This window comes from Zosterops lateralis (genome assembly GCF_965231275.1).
Source record: "Zosterops lateralis genome assembly, chromosome: 1".
Taxonomy (NCBI): Eukaryota; Metazoa; Chordata; class Aves; order Passeriformes; family Zosteropidae; genus Zosterops; species Zosterops lateralis.
In genome coordinates this window covers 118678696-118700449 of record NC_139762.1, presented here as the reverse complement: position 1 = coordinate 118700449, position 21754 = coordinate 118678696, and the positions used below count along the sequence as shown (strand labels likewise).

The window sequence follows — 21754 nt, the reverse complement described above, 5'->3', positions numbered from 1 at the left end:
AGACCAATTTGAGGGGCTATGTTTTGTTACTAACCATTTTTTTAGGAGGCCTCTGGAGAGCACAACGGAAACAGTAGACTCGTTCCACTATAAATCCTTTGCAGATCATATCAGCTTCCTGACTTGGATGAACTAGCTCTATCTGAAGTAATTCCAACTCATGCATGTAATACATCATAAAATACGCATCATTGATCTTACTTAGGAATGGATGGGGTCTGGTAGACAATTTCAAAGTTTCACTGAGTAAATTCATGACACTTTATCAAACTCCACCACACACATTATAACATGCAATATCTATCTGAACCTATTGCTGCATCTTTTCGCTTATTCATCCTTTGCGGTTTTTTCCTCTCCTAATCTTAGTATTTCAAATATCATTGTCCCAAATCTATTTTGCCACACTGAGTTCATAAAATAGTTTCAAACACCTTTAATCTGTGGCTTTATTGAAGTATTTTCTTTCTCCCATTCAAGCATTCCAAGAACACTGTCAAGAGAGAAGTCACTGCTACTAGGTTAACTCTAAAACATTAAATAACTCAGTAGAAGAAGAAAAGGTTTAAGACCTGCTCTCAGAGATGCCAATCATGGCAACAGTTATCATGTATTTTCCCACGGTTTAGTTTTCAAATCACAAAGATTTCCTATGATAGCTTGTACTTCTTTCTGCAATCCTGTATCTCTGCATGACAATCTCACACTTGTGGAATTATGCCTACCATATCATTATCTGAACTCAGCAAGGATTTATCAAATGAGGCCAGTTCATGTTATTGCAGAAACACTGTAAAGCTCCCCTGAAGCATAATTCAGAATCCTTCCTCAGTTTCCATCCACTCTATCAACCACTGAAATTCTGCCCTCAAGGCATGCACTTCACATGTTCAGCCAAAGAAAATGAGAACTCCTGGTTTTCTGAAGGGTCTGTAGGATTTACATCAAAAGAAATGCTCATAGATAAAGACTAGGAAAGACTATTACAACCTGGACTTAAATTACAGCCATAAAACAACACTGTGACTGCACATCACTGCCTTACCTAAAAGCTAACTCAATAGGCTGCAGCTGATTTTTCTCTGATCAGCTGAAGTAATCTTGTTTCAATTTCAAGGTCTAAGTTGAAATCACTTGTTCTACCATGTGCAATTACTCAGTACTGCAACTGTTAAAAAAAAAAATCTCATCATATTTCCAGTTTAAGCTTCACTGACTTAGCTTCAATCTGTTTGACACCATTTTTATTTTTGAGGAAGGGTAATGCTAGAACCTAAAGTAGCAGGTATTTTTTGTGGCTACCTCTGGTAGGCTGACCCCAACCAGCAGCTAAGCACACACCAACCATTTATTCATTCCCACCCTCAGTGGGATGGGGAAAAAAAATGAAAACAGCAAAACCAAGAAACATTCATGTGTTAAGATAAAGACAGCTTAATAACCACAAGAAAGAGAACAGAAAAAAAAATAAAATCTAAATCAAAGAACAAGTGATACCAAGGCAATCACTCACCACCTCCTACTGCCTTGCCAGTCCAGAAGCTATTTCAGAAAATTTACTCCCCAGGTTTAATTGCTGAGCATGATATTCTTTGGTAAGGAATATCTCTTTGCCCAGGTTGGGTCAGCCATTCCAGTTGTGTCTCCTCCCAGCCTGTCCCCACCCTGGGCCTGCTGGCTGGTGGGCAGAGAGAACAGAGAAAGCCTTGAGCCTGTGCAATCACTGCTAAGCAACAGCTAAAGACTGGTGAAACAACACTTTTCAGTCCCAAATCTGAAATACGCCAACATACAGGCTTGCTGTGAAGAAAATCCAGTCCCTGTCAGATCCAGTACAGTTCCACTATAGAAGGGGTTATTAAGAGTTTATATGGGGTGATCAGGAAAAGGCCACATATGAAAAAAAAACAACTGGTATATTAAGGAGTTGAGTCAGCAAAGCCCTTAGGCTTAGATATTCTTTATGTCTGAGAAGTAAATAATTACAAAGCCATGGGCATGCTTAAAATGCCTTGATGAATTAGATCACTGCTCTGTGACTGTAGAATTACTAACAATTCCTTCCTCCTTTCTGGAAGCCTACCAAAAAGAAAAAAAAAAAAAAAAAAGAAAAAAAGAAAAAAAGTAAACAAATGTTCTGAAGATTGATAGAAACCCATTCAATTGCATCTCATGGACAAATTTGATAATGCACATTTTAAAAATGTGTGCAGCAACCACTGCATTTCCCAGGTACTTTTCTTTCTCCTCCCAAACACTCCCCCAGTAACTTTGCATTACTACACCATTAGATTTACAAATTACATAGAAAGATAAATGTGTGATGATGTTTTGAAACATTCTACTACCCAGTGTGTACAGCCAAAGTTATTAAACATTCTAACTTCTATGCATTAAAATTATTATTAAAATTTTGGGGTTTTTTTTAATTTTGACCAAGAATTTTCAAACAATTCACATGGAACTTCAAATAATAACCAGCAATTACAGTGACAAAAAATGGAGAATGTGAGTTATCAGAGTCCAGGGTGGGGAAGTTCTAACAAAGATTTAATTACCTTGAATTTAGCTGCCTACATCAATTAACCCTAAGTTTGCTCCAGTAATGTTCACTAAATAAATGTCAAAGAAGTTAACACATGCTCCCTGGTTGTTAGAAATTACTTAAATCCTGTCATTTTGAAATGTTCCTTTAGTACAGCAACTAAACAACTATGAGCAATCTGCAGTATAATTACAACTTTTATTCATACACTTTGAATAGATTAATATCTATTCAGATACACATCTTAATTTCCTGTTACTTACCTATGAGAGATTGACTTGGTCTCATAAGACTTCATACCAATGTTGTAATTAGCTTTTTAAATAGAACTAAATGTTTAATATGCAACAATACAACAGAGATTTCTCAACTGGAAAGGTCAGAATTTATTGGCAGGGAAAAATCTGGAAATTACTTTTCACCACAACAAAATACAAAGAGGTTTTTTTATATTTATAGAATTTATAACTGCAATTGTGCCTGGAACTCCTTAAATAATACTAACAAGTGCTTTTTATATAGAGCTTTAAAAAGACAAAGAGGTTATTTCACGTGTAAGCAGTTGCTTGATTGACTTAAAACTACTTGTATCCTATTTTCCCCCCACAGGAAAGGTCACACTGATTGGCCTGTCACAGGTAATACAAGATGAGCAGTATCTTGTCAGGATAACCAGCATTGCAGACTCTCTGCAAGCTCTCAAATGCTTTTGAGAACACTTAGTATGTTCAGTTTGGTTCAACACTGCTTATAGTCAGTGCCTTTCTAACAGCAACTGGAAAATCTTTACTGTTACAAGTAACACTTTCATATTAAGTTATTTCAACCTGTGTCCACTTAAATATAGATGAAGCTTTTGCTTAACTAACACACTTGAAGTTTGCTATTTGAAAAAAAAAAAGCAAAACCCACAATGAAATTGGAATGAAAGAACTGGTGTCTTTAAATGAAAGAATACAAGAATCTTTTGCCATGCAGAAACCATCAGTCCACAGATATAACAGAACTTGATTATAAATGCATGAATTAACAATATTCTAGTAAATATCTAAATACCCGTGTTAACTAATAAAATAGAAATATTGACTAATTTGTTTTTATACTCTAGAGATCTCTCTCCATTTTGTGTACTATCATCTATTAAATAGATGAATTTACCAGATGATACTGGCAACTATTTCATTTCTAAAAGATATCACGGTACCTGAATCTATCTTCAGCTCCAACCAGGAAGATACCTTAATAATTCCAGTCCAATTGGAAGCAAAATCCAGCTCTGATAGCTTACCTATGGATTTTTATCATCCATCAGTTAAGCCAAAATTACCTCTATTATTTTCCTCATCAGCAACCAAGATGACTAAGAAAATGCAACAATTGTATTTTTTTCTTTTAACATTTTTTGCAAAGTTCTGACAGATTTTTTAACATTCTCTGCCTTCATGGTTTATCTCTTTATTTCAAGTCAAATTAAAATAGATATTTCCACTACTTAAGGCAAAGAAACTTCTGAGAATGAAAATCCAATCATAATCAGACTAAAAAAAAAATTAAAATTTGAAGATTAGAAACACATATGGAAAAAGACATACAGGTGGTTCATTTTGACCTAAACAGTGCAGCAGGCTTGAAGTATACAGGTTTAGAATGCAAAATGGGCTGTGAAGAATCAGGTAGGAGAGACACAGCAGCAAAATTACACAGGAAAGGAAATGCTAACATTGAATGCAGAGGTACCCATGTTCTGCATGTCTCCGGCCACTTTCCGAGGTTCCCAAACTGCCTCCCACTGGCACTGCCAGGTTCATTGCTCTGCCTTAGCCCTGAGAAGTTACAGTCACTGCCTGTCCCCATCTAAAAACGGCTGCAATTTGGGGAAGTGCTCCCAGGCTGCTGTCTGGGATTCTCCCTGAAATGAGGCCCTTCAGGTTCGGGGTTTCCAAACACACACACCCCTGGCAAGGCTGAGGACTGAGCCCAGGAGATGACACCACCTATGGAAGATGAACACCACACTGCCCAGCTGGCTGCTCCTATGACGGAAAACCTATGCTTGTAATGAAGGCACCAAGATTACCCTGCTGAAAATGCATGGTCCCAGATCCTCTCCACAGATTTACTTGTTCACCTCATTTACTGACTGTGTGCTGCCTTGGAATAAGACTCAAAACTCATCAGGCAGATCTCTTTGCAATATGTCCGGACAATTTCTGTCACAATACAGTACCTTTTCCTCCCTACAGCCAGAAGATGATAATACAATATGAAGATAATAGAGATTTGCAGCAGACAATTGATTTAACTACCTATAGGAAGGATAATATTTTACATTCTGTGTGCACATCTTGAAATGTACCCTGAAAAAAGTCACAACCATATTCCCCAGAAGGCATGGAAAGACATAAAATGTCAGGCGTAATGCAGTAGTCATATTCAGAACAGCACAGATACCTAAATAATATTTAGCTTTGTTCATTTAAGAAACACTATATTTTATTTTAATCATGCAGTATGTAATGTCAAAAATTCAATTGAAACATGTGTATCAGGACAGTCCCACATTAACCCATTTCCACAATCAAAAACCAATTCCCTGTACTTAGACTCAACTACAACATCTTGTGTGGAACTGTTACTTGGATGCACTTTTTTCCACCCAAGTTTGGCTACCAGAGTCACAAAACTAAACAAACACACATAAAAAAATGGAAAATAAAAAAGTGCCTTAACCAGTGCACAAGTGCATTGAGATGTCACAAATCAAATCAGAAGAGACAAAAGCCTCTCACTTTACTTCCCTGCTTTCCACAATTGTATTGCCTATTGTGAAGCACTTTGAGGAAGAACATATTCCCATCCAACTTCTGGACAGAGTCACTGGAAAACTTCCTTCGGACAGGACACTTCCTCCTCAGAGGAAGGATGTTCTAAAATCGTGCCCAGATAAGAATTCTTCAGCAAAAGACAACTGATGAGCAGAAGTGAACATACAGTTGAACTGTAGGAGGAAAAATACCAAACTTTGTTGACCACATACAGTAGATATATCATGGATTACATCCAGGCACACATTTAACAGAAGAGAGGTCTAATGCCATTATTTGTTTCATCAGAACTAACTTGCATGTCCACGTCCTTAAAAAACCCTCACCTAAGGAAGTAATGTGAAAGAACTCACAGCAGCTCTAAAGAGCAGCTGAAAATGGAGAACTGTGTCAATACCAAGCTGCAAAAAAAAGGCTCTGCAATGAGAGCATGTCAGATGCTACTATTTGACCTCTCAGGCCAAGTGCATTGGTTGCACAGGCTTAAGGCTGACACTTCTATCATGCCCAGAAATAAAGTAGGTCTGAGATAATGGGGACAGCTAAATAAATACTAGCTTACATAAGCTGGATACACTTTCCACTCTGTAAGTTATACATTAGCTAAGCTACTACACATATTATGGCAATATTAAAGCCATTATTATATAATGCAAAGCATAATTAAGAATAATTAGAAAAATAAGAAAATCAAGAAAAATAAGAAAAAAATTATTATCATCTCTGTGTACCAAAAATACAAGCAAATTAATATATTTTTCCAGAAAGAAAAAATTAAAGACTTAAAAAAAATGATTGCTAATAATTATATCCTATGGATCAACTTATTAAAGTTACTTTCTAGCCCAAACAAGGTAACTTGAACACATACACAGAACTGGTATGTTTCTTGAAAGTATCATTTGAACGTTGACTATCTCCTCCATATAAACTGTCACCATGGATTTAGTCACCTTGTCCTCACCAGCCTACCAGGGACCATGACCTGCAACATCCAGGAGCTGTCCTCTGGCTCAGGTTTGCAAACAAAGGACTAAAGGTCTATATTTTACAAGAAAGCTAGAGCCCTAAGTGGATATTTAAAGAGGTACTGCTGTACTAACAATTGGAGACTTTCTATGGATAACAACAGTAATTCTTAAAGACAGATAAATTGAATTATACCTAGAACTGGAGTTAGGCCCATCATTTCTCATCAGACATTTCTACCATCATGACTGCATTGGTTTAGGCAACTAAAAATTACTTTATTTCTAGAAGCTGAAATCCAGGTGATTTTAGATGATGATAGAGTTTTGGAGCTGTAAAGCTATTTTTATTAACAGCCAAAGCATTATTAATCTGATTTTCTCATGCTTTTTTTTATTTAGAAAACAATGTCTGTGAATGAATGGTGTACATTTTTGTTTGTTTCTGAGACTGCAAAAATAACTTCCCAACTCTGACAGTGATTGCCCAATTAAAGCTTCCTGATGATTTGATTGCTCTTTATTTAACATTATAGTTAATCTGCCTGGTTATGAGTGAAGGCCTTCCTCTTGTAAATCAGGGTCTCACCAACTGCAGCAGGGCTCCCGTGGGAATACAGTGTACTCACACGGACTGCACTGCAGCCTTGAGACTTGTCAGTGCTCTGAATTGCCACACTGAGCAGAGGAGAAGGAGGGAGAAATCAATTTTTTCTTGATTGTGTGGCACCAATTAATGGGATTAATAGCACTACCAGGAACTGAGGCAGCTCAAAGAAAGAAGCAAAAGCAAAAAGCCAATAATGAGCTCAGAGCCTTGCTGTGAAAACTAAACCATGTGAAGACCATAGGAACCAGAGGGGTTTGCAGGCTCTACACAAATCAACAAGACAAAGGAAGGGGAAACACAAGCACAAAATAATACATGATAATGCAGCATGACAGCATCAGCAGAAGTAGGAACTGTAGCCAGACAACTATAATTTTAATATCTTAACCACTATATATTTTATTTCCTCTCCTTACTACCTTTTTTTCAGTGTTTAAGTAAATGTTAAGTGGATCTTCAATCTGGCCAACTTCATTTTTCTAATTTTTTTTTCTATTATCATAGGGAAACATAAAATAATATAAATTCTCTTGAGTTTCTTTTTCTCCCCTGCTGCCTTTTTCTTTCAGGTATTCCTCCTTCAGGGAACAAGAAATCAAGATTAAATCTGTTACTCTAGTAATTTAGTCTTCTTTTTGTGTTTATCTCTCTGCATTGTTCCTTATTGGTAAGTCTACATCGAGCCTTTGTCTCCAAATAGCTTCACTGTCTTACACTTTACATTAGATTACAGGCATTACTATCTAATGGCATTATTCTGAACCATGACACCCTTAGGAGGAGCTCTGAAACACCTTTTTTAATTTTTTAACTGGGGTTTCTACATCATGCAAAAGTATGTCCTCAGCACACTTATGGGCGGTGGTTCATATGGCACACCACGGGAATTTCTGCATCTGCAAACCTTGGTCTTCTCTTCAGCTTGCATTTCCCTTGACATTTCTGCTTTGTCCTCATTACGTAGGAAGGGCGAGAGTCTTCAGAATCCTCAGGAGGATGAACACCCAGGTCACACTGGGTGTACTGAGCATGTCCTACCCAACTGCAATGGACACGCGCAATTAACACAGTGTCTGCACAGGAACACACAACAAACACTCCCGCATTTATATGGGATCTGTGTCCAGCACACACAGGATCCTCTGTCCCAATGTTTCAGAGTGTCTGTATGCATTTCATGGAGCATGCACATGCACACACATTTCAGTCTGAGAAATCACAGTACACCTAATCATGGAAATTATCCCATCTCTCTTTTCTCCTCCTTCAAATGAAATAGTATCCTTAATTACATAAAAGGTCCCCAATTCCATCTCTACAAAAGTATCACAGAGTCTGCATCATAAACCTTTTCTCTTCCTAACTGGCCTATGCATAACTGCTTCCACAGGTTCTCTTCAAAGGTCACCTACAGCTGAAACTACCCTTCCTTTTCAGTTCTAAGAACCATCTCTCATGTCTCCAGAAGAGACTGCTTCCACTTATTTAGGCTTCTGGATGAATTCTGTTATCAACAACACAGAGCAGCTTTTCTGCACTAGGGCACCAAAAAGAACATGGAACTTATGATCATTCAGAATTCCTTTCTTTGATATAGATACCCGACCAGAGGAATATTTCACAATCATCCATTTAATTCTCCACTCATACAAATGTCAGCAATGCCTGCCAAATTGGGAGAGTAGCTCCTTCTTAATGAAGGAGTTCATGGCACAGGAGCCAGTGTTAATAGTGGTGCTAAGGACACCTTTAACTCTCTGGCACATCCATGCCTAAGTAATATATCCAAGATCAAGTACTACAGGTGTGATTCAGACACTGCAAAACATATATACTCTTTACTATATAATCTTTACATAGTAAGTTATATTTTCTTGTATTTCCCCTGTCTTTCTCACTCTTTGGTTATATTTTTAGTAACCACTAGCACTAGAACCTTTCTTAAAAAAAAACAAAGTACTGATTCCAGGTAACCATCTGACAGTAGGGACTAAGACTATAAAAAAATAAAATAGAAAAGAAAAAGAACACACTGGCAATGTAGCATTAACCTTTTTCATGCCACCTCCTCCCATTTCCTATCCTTTCCCACTCTCATGCTCACTGTATTCATATGGTCTGTTTCCTCCTAATTTGTTCAGCCATCCTCCCTAATTATTCAATTCCCTCTTCTGCTCCTTCACAGAATCAACTGGGCTCCATGACATTCCCCCCAGCCTATGGGGAACTGCACCTTTAAAAGACAAGATCCATATGGAGCTAACAAGCACACACGCTTTGCAGATCTCTTATGCCCACCTAATAGCTTGGTACTGGAGAAACAATGTTGCCCTTCCCTCCCTCCCTTCACCCTCAGGCCACCTACATTTTCTCTCCCAAGTCAATGCCACAGTCCTCAAACTATGTGGTGACCCACTGAGCTCAGCCTACTGAACAACTTTCACTTCTTTGTAGACTTCATTTTCTTCCATTTCATATTCCTAAAATGGGTAACAGTGACACAACCACCAATTCTGGAACAAGGACAGCGGGAATGTGCAGCCAGAAATGAAGATGAACAAGACCTGCAGCAACTGGCTATTAGATCAGCCTCATAGCCCATAGTCCTGAATACTAAACCATCAGAGTGTCTGGAGTAAAACAAACTATGAGAGGAGGAAAGATTCAATTAAAAAGGCTCCAACACAGTTGAAAGACCCAAACTCTCACAATTCCTGCCCCAGAAAGCAGCTCCTACAAAAGCCAACAAAAGAGCTATTGTGTAGTAGGTATATTGTACCAGACACTATAGAGAAATATGGTTTATGAATAGAGTGATTTCATTTATTGAATATTGCAGGGAGCTGGAAAATGAGGAAGGAGAAAGGATGTTTCACATAAATATACAATTAAAAGTTTTGACTATCTGTATGAAGAGAAATTTTGGTAAGAGGTGGGTAATTATTTTAGCCTAATAGAAGGCTAAAATAGCCTTCTATTTATCATGGATAATGCATATGCATTCTTCATTTTGAATGTGCATTTCTCATAATTGTAGCACATCTTCTCACAGTGCTATATACACTATATATATATCCCAAAATCTGAGGTGTTTCAGTGGACACTCCATGTTTAAGGCAAAGATAATTACTTGAGTTTTATGTGAATAAGGGAAGAAAACTGCCCAAATCAACAGAAGAGCAAAACCAGAGGGGTATCATAACCACAGCCAAATGATTCTGCCTGAACACTTATAGATGGAACTAAAAATAAATATTCAGTGAAACTGAGTAGACAAAGGAGAATTGACACAGCACAGCATATGGGACCTGACATAAAAGTTAAGGCCATCTGAAGTGTGTCTATTGCAAACTTTTTAAAAGGATATTGTCCTCTACATTAAAAGCAAATTTGGATGTTGTGTTGTCTTGGCAAAGGCATAGGTGTGCATTTCATGCGATCATGATGCTCTTTACCTGTGTTTTAGGATGAAAATCTGTAATCCTTGTTTCTCCTATCAGCTGTCTGGTGCTTTTCATCACCTTTAGTAATGTGTGAGACAGCCCATGGCCTTAGTCAGGAGGCCAAGGGTTTCCTAACAATTGTACTTGAAAATGTTCTTGCTTTCACTGGTTTTTAACCGTGTCTTATGGTTTCAGGCAGAGAAGACTCTTAACCTGTCCTTCTGTCATACTTCACAGCTTGTATGACATCTCTTAGGAGAAAAAGTGCATCTGTGCAAGGGGGACAATACCCAATACAGGAAATAACACCTCATTTTTGTATGAGTAATTACAGACACTAAAGTGTTTGGATAGTGTTTGTTCCAAAAGTTGGTGAACATAAAAATGCTTCCAGCCACCTCTTGTAGTCCAGAGGTAAAAAAGTATCTCCGTCCCTCCTCACTCATACAAAAGCACATATGCTTTCAAGAAAAATAAAATATCACCAGAGTTAAAAAAAATATATTAAAAATCACTGTACAAAAAAATCCCAAATAATCACAATTGAAAACGAAAAGGTGGGACTAACTTCTTTATTTGCATAAATAACACAAATGGAAAGCCACAAGTGAGAATAAAAGATATTGGGAAAAAAAGGAAAGAATATTGATTAGACATTCAAAATAAGAGGCAAATTGTAAAATAACATGATGTTAAAATACTCTCAAATATCATGTTTCTAACTCAATTTAAATATTTTGTTTCTGGTTTCCATTTACTAAGTGACACTTTTAAAATAAGGAACACCAATATCAGGTGTCTGTCCAGGTGTTTGTTTTTAGTCAAAGCCATGATAAAGCAGATAACTAAGAAACCTACTTGCTCCAGAACAGTAAAATAGCACATCACATCATATGTGGCAGAAATGCTGGTTAAGGTACTAACTACTCCCTTCCCTCCCAGAAGCTCCTGAAAAAACAGAAGGCTGAGACTGTGCTGACTCTGGAGTATGAATAGTAACTAGCCCACAAGCATAGAGAAGTGACAGCAAAGAACATGTTAGAAAAAATTACAGGCTGAGTTAAAAGCACCAAAGTATTTTATTTTATATTTGCTGCTTAACATTGATCTGTTGTACCAAAAAGACTGGGTTAATCAAAAGAAAACAACTGAAGAACTTCAACATTGGTAATGTAATTCGAAACTTTGAAGATATTTCATAATGTGATAAAACACAAAGAAATAGGACCAGTAGTACTGGGCTAATTTTGATCCAGAATGATTAATTATTAGACAGGTTGCCATAAAAAAAATGCAGTATCATATCTGTTAGCTTTATACCTTACCAATGAGCAGCCAGGCTTTGTTGGTATATGATGATGAGAGCAACTCGATTGAGAACTACTTCTCATTTTCCCAGGTATCTTTTCATGCAAGATAGTTATATAAGCCTTCTGCTCCCCTTCTCAAGAAGCAAAGTAATTGTCATTTTGAGAGTTTAAAAACATTAACGTAATAAAAGGATGCTGTTATGATACCTTCATATCATTCCATATTTTACATACAATTCTTCCAATTTAACTACTACTTGAATTTTCATTTATTTCTGTGTCTGTTGCCAAAGATTTTTTTTTTCCAAAGCAATTTAGTAAGCAATTAAGAGTAACCACTTTTCCATTTCAAGTAAGTAATATTTTTGCCACTTGGAAACAAGATTTATGTGACTACTATCTATGTTCTTGGCCACACAAGTCCATGCGTGTATCTATGATCTCTTTCATTGTCTTTTTCCAAAATGTTTTTAAAGTCTTCAACTAACTTCAGACAAATTCCCAGAGCAGTAAAACGGCAAAAATGCAACTCCTTTTAAATGCTGAGAGATTAACTAGCCAGGTAGCAAGACAATGCAATTTTCCTCATTCGGGAATGTTTTTTTCTTAATATTAGATTACACAGGAGAGTAGAATTATGACTGCCTCAACCACAGGGAAATTTCTGACATTTGCATTTTGTTGGTCACCACAAAAGCCAAGTAATAAACATAAAGCCATTGCTTATGGAACCAGTTGTTAATGGAAAAGGGTATGTCTGTAGTTTTAATTCGGGTCTTTCATTTGCTTTCCCTTGAAGATAACTTTATCTAAGGCAACTATGAGAATATATGATGAATTCTCCAAAATGCAGAGAACATCTCTACACCATTTTTCCTTTTAATTCACATTCCCCTTAAATAGGTCTTTGACTTCAATGCATATTAAGGCTACAATAACAGGCCCTACTGTAACAGATGCCAACAAAAATAAAAATTAGAACTTAAATGTGATTCCCTACCCACTCCTGAGTAAGACTGCAGCATTTCTAGATCACTGCTGGTTTCTACACATCCTTTTGAAAACAGCTAATACTGGCTTCCCTGCAACAGGAACTGCCAGGCTGAAATAATGTCACTAAAGTTAGTGTCTAAAATGATCCTTGTGATGTCTAAGTACTGAAAAACTCAGCCTTTCAAAGGCTCCATCTAGCTGCTTGAAATTAAATGCTTCACTAAATACATTTGTGCAATCCATAATACAGACCCTTTCATGCTAGCAACAGAATTGAACCCATTAAGTATAATACCAAAATAAAATAAAATTTTATCTGAGAAACCTAAAAAGAAAATAATTCTTTGAGGGCATCTCTATCATTCAAATTGCAGATATTGCAACTTAAAACATAATTTTATAATGTGAGAAATTGTGAACTGGTTAATTAGACATTCAAGTTGACTGCGTCCACCTTTCTATATTTAATAACCAAGGGTAAACATTGCTTCAGAAGACAGTCCAAAACTCCAAAATTCATTCCCAAATTTTGATTGAGTCAGTCATAAGATGCACTATAGACAATGTTTACCACCAAACAGGCTAAGGCTTAAGTAAAAAGCGTAGTTATTTTATTTAAATAATGGACAGCACTGCATAATATATACCAATGATGCTATTTAATTTAGGGAAAGAAAAACCATCACAGATTAAGAAAGAAAAAAAAAGTTTCCCATTGTATTTGTTTCAGTAATTATGTCTGCTAAATACACACACACACACAAAAAAAAAAAAAAAAAAAAAAAAAAAAAAAAAAAAAAAAAAAAAAAAGCTAAGGGTGCTATTATGAAGCCTTTATGTTGTTTGAAATAAAAATTACAGTTCTAACATCACATTACTTGGAGAAAAAAAAATCTTAGGTAACCAAGGGTTTGGCATGTTTATTTTGAGAAGAGTTATTTCGGCTTTTTATAACTCAAAGAAATTACAGCTCTTGGGTTTGCATAACAACAACGTACCTGCTGGATGCTTTTTAGCTGCAGTTCTAGAAATAAAAAAATTACAAAACACTAAATTTATCTCAGAGCTCTTGAAGATTTATTGCAATCTGCTCTTAAGAGCGCTGATCCAGCTCTCAAATTCGCAGAAACTGCCAGGTTGCCCAAATGAAAACACAACCAGACACTAAAGAGATACAGTCTTACAGAAGAATAGATGTATGGATACAGGCAGCAGGATTATTCATTGAGATTATTAGCACACAAAAAGAACTTGTTGGATTGGATGCTTGAAATGCAAAGTGGGTCAATACTTCACTCAGACAGAAATGAGTGGGTGCTGATTCTGTATACTCTGTCCCAGCCAATTTTAGGCACATACCTCCTGTTCACATTTTAGAAAGATGGAAAAAGAAACAGTGAAGCTTCATCACAGAAATAATTCATATTTAGAATTCTTGTTACATTCCAAGTTAATGTGAAGAAAAAAAATTCTAAAAAAAATCAGGTAGTGCCATGGCATGTGTTACCACAAAAATCCCCAAGAAGAGGCATTTCTAAAGGGCATTCCTCAAATCTAAACTCGTTGTCTAACCACAGTATTCTCAGATGCCAACACTCTCTTACAGAAAGATGTCGAAGCTTTCAAGAGCAAAAGAAAAAATAAAAGAAATGCACAATACACAAAACCTACACAGAACAGGGTAAGGATGCTCACAAAACCTGGTAGAATATAAGGCATTAACTTAAGACCTTACTGTCAGCACTAACAACATCTGCACGCCCTGGGGCATTTAGAAGCTGAGTTACAGGTTCACAGAGATCTCACCTGCAAAAATCTTGGGCACCTGAAAGATGAAATGGCAGAGAAATAACAGTTTTGGAAAGCCATGACTTGAGGATCTACATTCAAAAGGGAAAATGAGGCTGCAGTATTGAAGTAGTTTTGTAACCTGTCTTAACTCTCAAAATTGACACAGTCTCAGATGTATACAGTAATTCCCACCCACCTTCCTTCCCATCTCTAACCCCTAAATAAGAATTCACCTTGTAAAAATGTTTGGATTCAAGTGAATCTGTGCTGAGTAACCATTCATAGCTGAGTGGATAGGGCTTCCTACTATGTGTTAACAGATCCTGGTAGTCAGTAGAAGACCAATGCCTGCTGAGTCAGCTTAAGCTCATTAATTCTTTTCCAGGAAGTTACTCTTCGCGTTCCTTTATAGAGAAGGAAAACTTTCTAACCAAGGCAGAGCCTAAAGACCTTCCTGCATCTCATGTGTCAGTGCTTCTCTTGAACACTTCTCTTTCACACAAATCAGGAAGATAATTCAGGTGTCAAACCACAAAGAACTTCAGCAAAGACGTTCTTAAGTAGGTACTGCTGGTAAATGAAGTACAAAAATCCCTAACCACCGTAACAGAAGGCCACAAATACAGGACAGAATGGAGAAAACAGACACAACCAGGATAACTGCAAGCAACTGGAACACAATGACCTACTAGCACTAACAACTACTCCTCTTAAGTGTAATGCAGAGGAATTGTACTTCACCTTCAGTACACCACCAACTGTTCCACCCATCAGCATTCTGTGCCTCTGTCTAAAATCAATGGTGCAATGATTATTCATTATGCAAGTATGAAATACAATCTGTTTATGCATCACTATCCCTGCCTTCATCTCAGAAAGGTCCTCTCTCCATGTCCTTCTTTCCTAAGAATGCCCTCAGCTACCCAGTATGATTTCATGCACTCCCCAAAATGTTGACCTGAAGCATATATTGAGCAGTTACAGTCACAACCTGCTCAGCAAATAACACTGGAGAAAACTGAATCCAAGTCCACTCTGTTCTGAGTTGGTATTAGAAAATTGGTGCTCCCTGGAAAAAAAAAATTATGTCATCCATGACAAGTGATGGCTGATTAGCATCCAAACCATAAGTGGTGAAAGAAAATGCTAGCTGTTCCTCGATGAAAGATGAAGCATAGGTCTCCTTTTGCAACATGTCAGAACTTTTAGACACGCAACAAACTGACGTGTTAGCGACTATATCTGACTGTGAACACATGGAATTCCTGAAACACTACAAAGCACATCTAATAGGAATACTAGTATAGGGTGCAAGATTCACCCCTGCACAGTCTTTGATCAACTCCTATCAACTTCAGATACCTGTCCTTTTTTCTAAGGATTACAAGATCAAGCACAGGTTGCAGATCTTCGATAAACTGTTGAGAAAAAAGAGTACATCAAAAAATTAAATATGTAAGTGGATTTTAAATGGCCAATCAGGAAGCAGAGGAGGTAAGAATTATGATCTTCCTCCTCCCAGTGTAATGGATTAAAATAACTGTAAACAGCTGCAGGAATGCCATAACCCTACATCTTAAAACCAATCACTAGTGTTCAGGTCTAAGTGGATTTCACACCAAAAGTCTTCCTGGTATACAGGAGCACACTGAAAACCTGTAGACAGCCTGCACAGTTATGCAAAGAGCCTTTCACATTCTTTCTATCACAAAGAAATTCCTACATTACAATGATTACTGAAATATGTAGTGATACACAAAATGCTGAAACAAATACTTCTTAATGTCTCTCTCCACTATTGATAATTATAACATCCTACAAGAATCCAAATAGAGACAAGCATCTAATACTACAAAGAAACTAGGTTAAAATACAGTGACTCAGAACAGAGATGTCAATGAGTTTACTTGAATTTTAATGTGTAAACCAATGGGTTAAGGAAATTTAGAAGAAAATGAGAGCTGTCAAGGGCCTAACTCTTGAACAACCCCAAAGCACTGAATTCCCATTGAAATAAACAAGAGTCAGTTACTTACATACACCTGGCAACACAGCTGATTGAACAGAATTTTACTCAGGAAGTGAACCACACAAACGTCTCCATGTTTGTGAATTCCTTAACTAAAAAAATCACCTGCTGTTCCCTAGTACCCAGTTACTGTTCCATCAAATTGGGCTTTACTTATTGCAAAATAAAAATATCTAACACTGCTAGCACTGAACCAGCACAGTCTATTTCAACAGCCTATATACACAAAAAATATAAACACAGACCATTTAAGAACATTTTTCTAACAAAATCTGAACTGTTCTTATGCCGGAGGTAGCAAAATATACACTGAAGATGAGGCATCCAGAATAAAAGAGATTTCACACAGAGTAAGCTTGATTGAGAACAAGTTAAACACTGAGAAAGGGAGACTTGTGCCTTGTGATAATACTGCCAGAGCGCAGTGCATAATATATGTGCATTTAGATGTTTAAAACTGCATGAGAAACAGGATGATAAAATGCTAATAACCACGATTGCTCTAGCACCCTTTCAAATTCTAAGTATTCACAGTTTACGTACCGAAATAGTAAAATATGCACATCTGTGCATCTACAAATCCCTGCAAGCGCATCATTGTAATAAAACGGAAAACTGTAGCAAAAAACACGGTGTGTGACCGCAGATAAAAATTTCAGAAAACACCATCGACACGCACGGACTTTTCTCAGGACAGACTTCTCTGCGAGCGCTGGGCGCAGGGGGTGTGTTTCCCGCTGGGAGGCACCGCCTGTCCCTCAGCGCTGGCCGGTGGCTGAGGGGCAGCGCCACGGGGCTCCCCGCGGGCCGTGCCGCGCCCGGTGCCGGCTGCCGGGGGCTCGGCGCTGCCCGGTGCCCGCTGCCGGGGGGCTCAGCGCTGCCCGGTGCCCAGCCCTACCGGGGTGCCCAGCGCTGCCGCCCCGGAGCCGGCGGGGTGGGAAGCGCCGCCTCCCCCTGAGCGCAGGGCGGGTGCGCGGTCCGGACGGCGGGGCTGTCCCGCGGCCGGCGGGGGCTCGGCCCGAGAGAGGGGCACCTGTTTGCCGGCCCGCGCGGGATGGGGCGAAGCAAAGGAGCGGGGCTCAGCCGCGGGATGGCCGGGAAGGGAGGGCTGCGCGGAGCTCCGGCGTGAGCTCTGAGGGGCGTGGAGGAGGGACAGGAGGGCACACGCGAGGTGCGGGGCGGCAGGACAGGCGAGGAGTGCCGGCACTACCGGAGCAGCGCCTCAAACTCCTCCTGGCCCCGACATTCACCCGGGCGGCGCGGGGGCCGCGGCCATGGCGGGGACACCCCCGCCCTCACCGCCGAGGAGGAGCGCGCCTTACCTCGAAGAGGGGACCGATCTTATTCTTCTCCAGGTAGGCTTGGATCCTGGTCTGCTGGTGAGACGCCATGAAGGGCTCCGGGGGCGGGGGTTCGAGCTGGTCTCCCCCGGCGGCGGCTGCGGTCCCTCGGGCTGCTGGCGGCTCGGCGCTCCCCGCGGCACAAGGGCTGATACCCCGGGAGAGGGCGGCGGCGCTGCCCCGGCGCCGGGACGGCGCTAACTCAGGTAACCGGGCAGGTCTGAGCCGGGCGCGGGGCCGGCCGCCGTCAGGGAGCCGCGGGCGGGCGCTGCCTGGAGCGGAGCATGGTGCAGGGAGGAGAGGAGCCGCAAAGGCGGCCCCCAGCCCGCGCTGCCCGTGTCTGTCAGTCCGTCTTGTCTGTGTTTCCGTGCCAGGCAGCGCCTTGGCGACGGGAGCGGCCACAGCGCCTGTGCCGAGGCCGATCGCCGCGGGCTCCTGTCGGCTCCGCGGCCGCCGGCGCCCCTTGACGCCGGGCTCGGCGCACAAAAGGCGGGAGCGGGGGAAGGGGGAGGAGAGCGGGCGGGAGGCGGGGGCTGCTCTGCCTGCGCCGCTCCCCTGCCCGCCCGGGGACGGGCTTGCCCCGGCCGAGCCGCAAAGGCCCCCCCCGGCTCCGGTTCCCTGGGCGGGGTGAGCGCCCCGGGCCGCCCGGCCAGAGACAGGAGCCTGAGCCGCACCGAAAACTTCAGCTGGGGAAAGGTCGCGGAGCAGTGAAACGAGTCCCGCTGCCAGCAGGGAAGGGGCTGCAAGGACTACCTACCTACAGGCAGCGCTTTTCCTTAATTTCTGTTTAAATTATCTTTAAATGCCACCTTTCTTATGATGCCACTGAAATTCCCAGTTAGGTACAATGAGCCTCTTAGTGGAATAATTGGAGTAACTGTGCAGGTGCAGGTAGCAGGTCGTGTTGAGTTCCAGCGAGCAGCCAAGGGCGCTCGGCCAAAGCGCGATGGAGCAAGTAAGAAATATTCAGGTGCCTTCCGAGAGTAGTGAGTTAATGGGCATGTCAAAGAATCGGTATTTGTTCTGTCTTCACTTCAAGTAATTAGTATCCCACCATTTCTGGAAGCAGGATCATAACCAGCTTATTTTTTTAATTATTTTTTTTTCCTCTCTCCCTCTCTCTATTTAGAGAAGAACAAACAAAAACATGCTTCTTGGGGTTTGACACTTACATTCTGCAATAACTGATTCTGCTGTACTAACATTAACCTGTTTGGTAAAAAATATATGTCTTTTTTTTAATGGGGATTTTTTTTAAAGACACAAAACAGCTTTGAAGACTGTTGGGAACATTTAACACATCTGCTGAATCAGGCTGCCTGTTCCCAATCAAGCAGTGTTCTGCAAATGCAAGAGTACAAGCATCTCCTGATTCAAAAACCACTAAAGAAAAGGATAAATTTTGCCAGGAGTCAAAAGATCCTGAGTTCCACTGCCACAGCCATTGACTGTTGTTTGACTTCAAAGTCCTCCGTGCTGACCTAAACCCCAAGCCTCTACCTAGAAGGAGGTCAGGTGTAAGTGTATAATAAAGAGCTTGCTGCACATCCTGTAGTGTAAGCAATAGCCTGGAGAATTCTTTAATGGTTTGCTGGAATGTGCTCATCCCAGTCTTACTGAGGCAGTGTTTGTTTCCATAGTAGTCACTTAAAAATGGCAGTTTTTTTTTAATTTGGATTCTTAGTGGGTAGTCTTCTAAAATTCATATCAGCTCAGAGTTTCAGCAAAGTACTGCCTGGTGCCACTTAAATAATATGGTGCTAAGCTAGTATAATCAGCCTAATGAGGATCATACAATCATAAGGGTACGATTGCCAGCAATGCAGGTTCTCTACAGTGGCTCTAAGGATTCCTATCAGATGAGGATGTTTGTAAAATTTCAGAAATCTCACCATAACCCAGACTGCCCCAATAAATAAAAGTCTCCACTTTGTAAAATGATGCCCCCTCCCATGATGCAAAAATAAGAACATATGTTTCCATAGCCCTAGACAGTCTGATTTCTCAAAGCAGCCCTTCCAGACGTGCTGGGATGTGGCCATATCAGGACCCTGCAAACTGTTACTGCTCTGTGTAGACGAGGAAGAGGACTGAAGGAAAGAAACAAGACTGTCAGCAATATGAATAGAAAAGAGAATTTATTAAAGGAGGTTTTAAAGATAACTGTCTATGGTTGCATATTTTACAATTAGATGCCAAGATCTCACTGTTAAAGCCTCAGAGTTTTGAGGATTTCTGTGTTTCAGTTTATTTTTTCTTTCCTCCCACTGAATCACAGAATGGTTGAGGTTGGGAGGGACTGGTCCAAGCCCCCTGCTACAGCAGACTCACAGCCCTTTGCCCAGCACTATGTCCAGATGACCTTTGAATATCTACCAAGGATGCTGGATTTTTTTGGTGTCCATTGTCATTCTTGCTTCCTTTTTCCCTAGACCATTTTTCCTTCTCTTAATTCTCACCTAGACACATAATTTAGATTTTCAGTTGGCTTGGGAGACACAGTGGCAGTTCTGCTGTGGCTGGGAAAGCTTCCGAGGCCGAATGCAGAATTAGGTTTCTAAACAGACACGTCTCGTAACCCCCACAGCTCCCGTGAGATTTAAGTGACAGGTTATCCTTTGATATGGATTAGGTGCTTTAGGGAGACATGAACACAGTTCCTTACCAAGAGCTTCATTGCTGCTGTTCCCTAGTTGAAGGTTTTCAGCAGTTCCCTGACTGTAAAGCCCCCTGAGTCCTAAAATATGGGAGTTCAGGTATCTCCTGCAGAGAGCACAGGCTGAGTGACATGGTATAAGAGGAAAAGGAACTTCACTGATAGCACTCTTTTCTCTTTTTTCCCAAAAAAGCACAAAAACTCTTGCTAGATTTAAGATATGCCACACCAAGATAGCAATCAATAAATACATGTGATTTGCAAATAAGCACAGAAAGTTGGATATGTTTCTGCTGTCCTCTTAGTCGTTAGGAGAAAAACATTTTTAAAAATTAATTAAGATATTCTAAGTTTTTAAAACTGGTATTAATACAGTCTTCTAAAATTAACTTTCATCTTAATACCAAAGGAAAAAAAATCTCCTGGATTAAAAACACTGTTTTAGGCATGCCTAATTTTTTATTACTTTCAGCAACCTTTTTGTATGAGCAACTGAACACTAAATTACTTTACAACCTAAGTAATAAAATATAGTCTCTATATTGCACTTTGCTATGGTCCTGGTTTCATTTCATGGATATTTTTCTTTCAGGAGCAGTATACAACATGCAGATCTACAGAGCACTCAGCAGTGAACTGCAAGAACAGAAATAACTGAAAGAATTTGCACAGAGACATCAAAAAATAAAAGTATCTCAATTTTAAAATATATTCACCTCACAAAACAAGATTCCCAAAAACAAGGAGAAAGAGTCAAAAGAACAGGGCTAGTTTTAAGATGCTCATGACCAAACTATTCAGTTCTTATCCTGTGTCTATGCCTGTGATATCTGAGCTCCCTGCTTCTTACCATCAAAGATGGGTTTCTCACCTTTCACTCTTTTCTTCAAGAGAACAGTGTGCATTTTTTGACAGGTCATTTCTGTTTTGACTTACTAGGTTCAAGGACTTCACTAGAATAATGGACCCATTGAATAATTCTATAGTATTCTATATCATTTTAGTCCTGCCATCCATTTTTCAGGAATAAGTTTGCTGCAGTTCCAGTGCTGAGCACTGAATTTTCAAAGTTGCAGTCAGTTGCAGTACCCATTCATCATTGCCAGAGTTAAGTTACTCAGGCTTCACATACAAAGGTGTTCTTGAGGAGTCAGAGCTGCCACTGTCTAGCAGAAAGGGAAACTGATGACTTGGCCGGCTGTAAAGATACTCTGTGGGTCACAAATACTGAGTGCCAAGTCAAC

General features: G+C 39.9%; 1 protein-coding gene across 14 annotated transcripts in view; it reads right to left on the bottom strand.

The window, feature by feature from the left end:
- LOC310907274 (uncharacterized protein C8orf34 homolog) overlaps nucleotides 1–17937 on the bottom strand; it is a 246560-nt gene extending 228623 nt beyond the window's left edge. For all 14 annotated transcript variants that reach the window (XR_014589577.1, XR_014589578.1, XR_014589579.1 and 11 more), the window contains exon 1: nucleotides 17837–17937. Coding sequence is in view for 3 of the 14 variants with exons in the window: in XM_083857360.1 (XP_083713486.1) it covers nucleotides 17837–17905 (69 nt within the window). In the remaining 11 variants the exon portion in view is untranslated. The remainder of the gene's footprint in view (nucleotides 1–17836) is intronic.
- Nucleotides 17938–21754: the final 3817 nt, after the last annotated feature.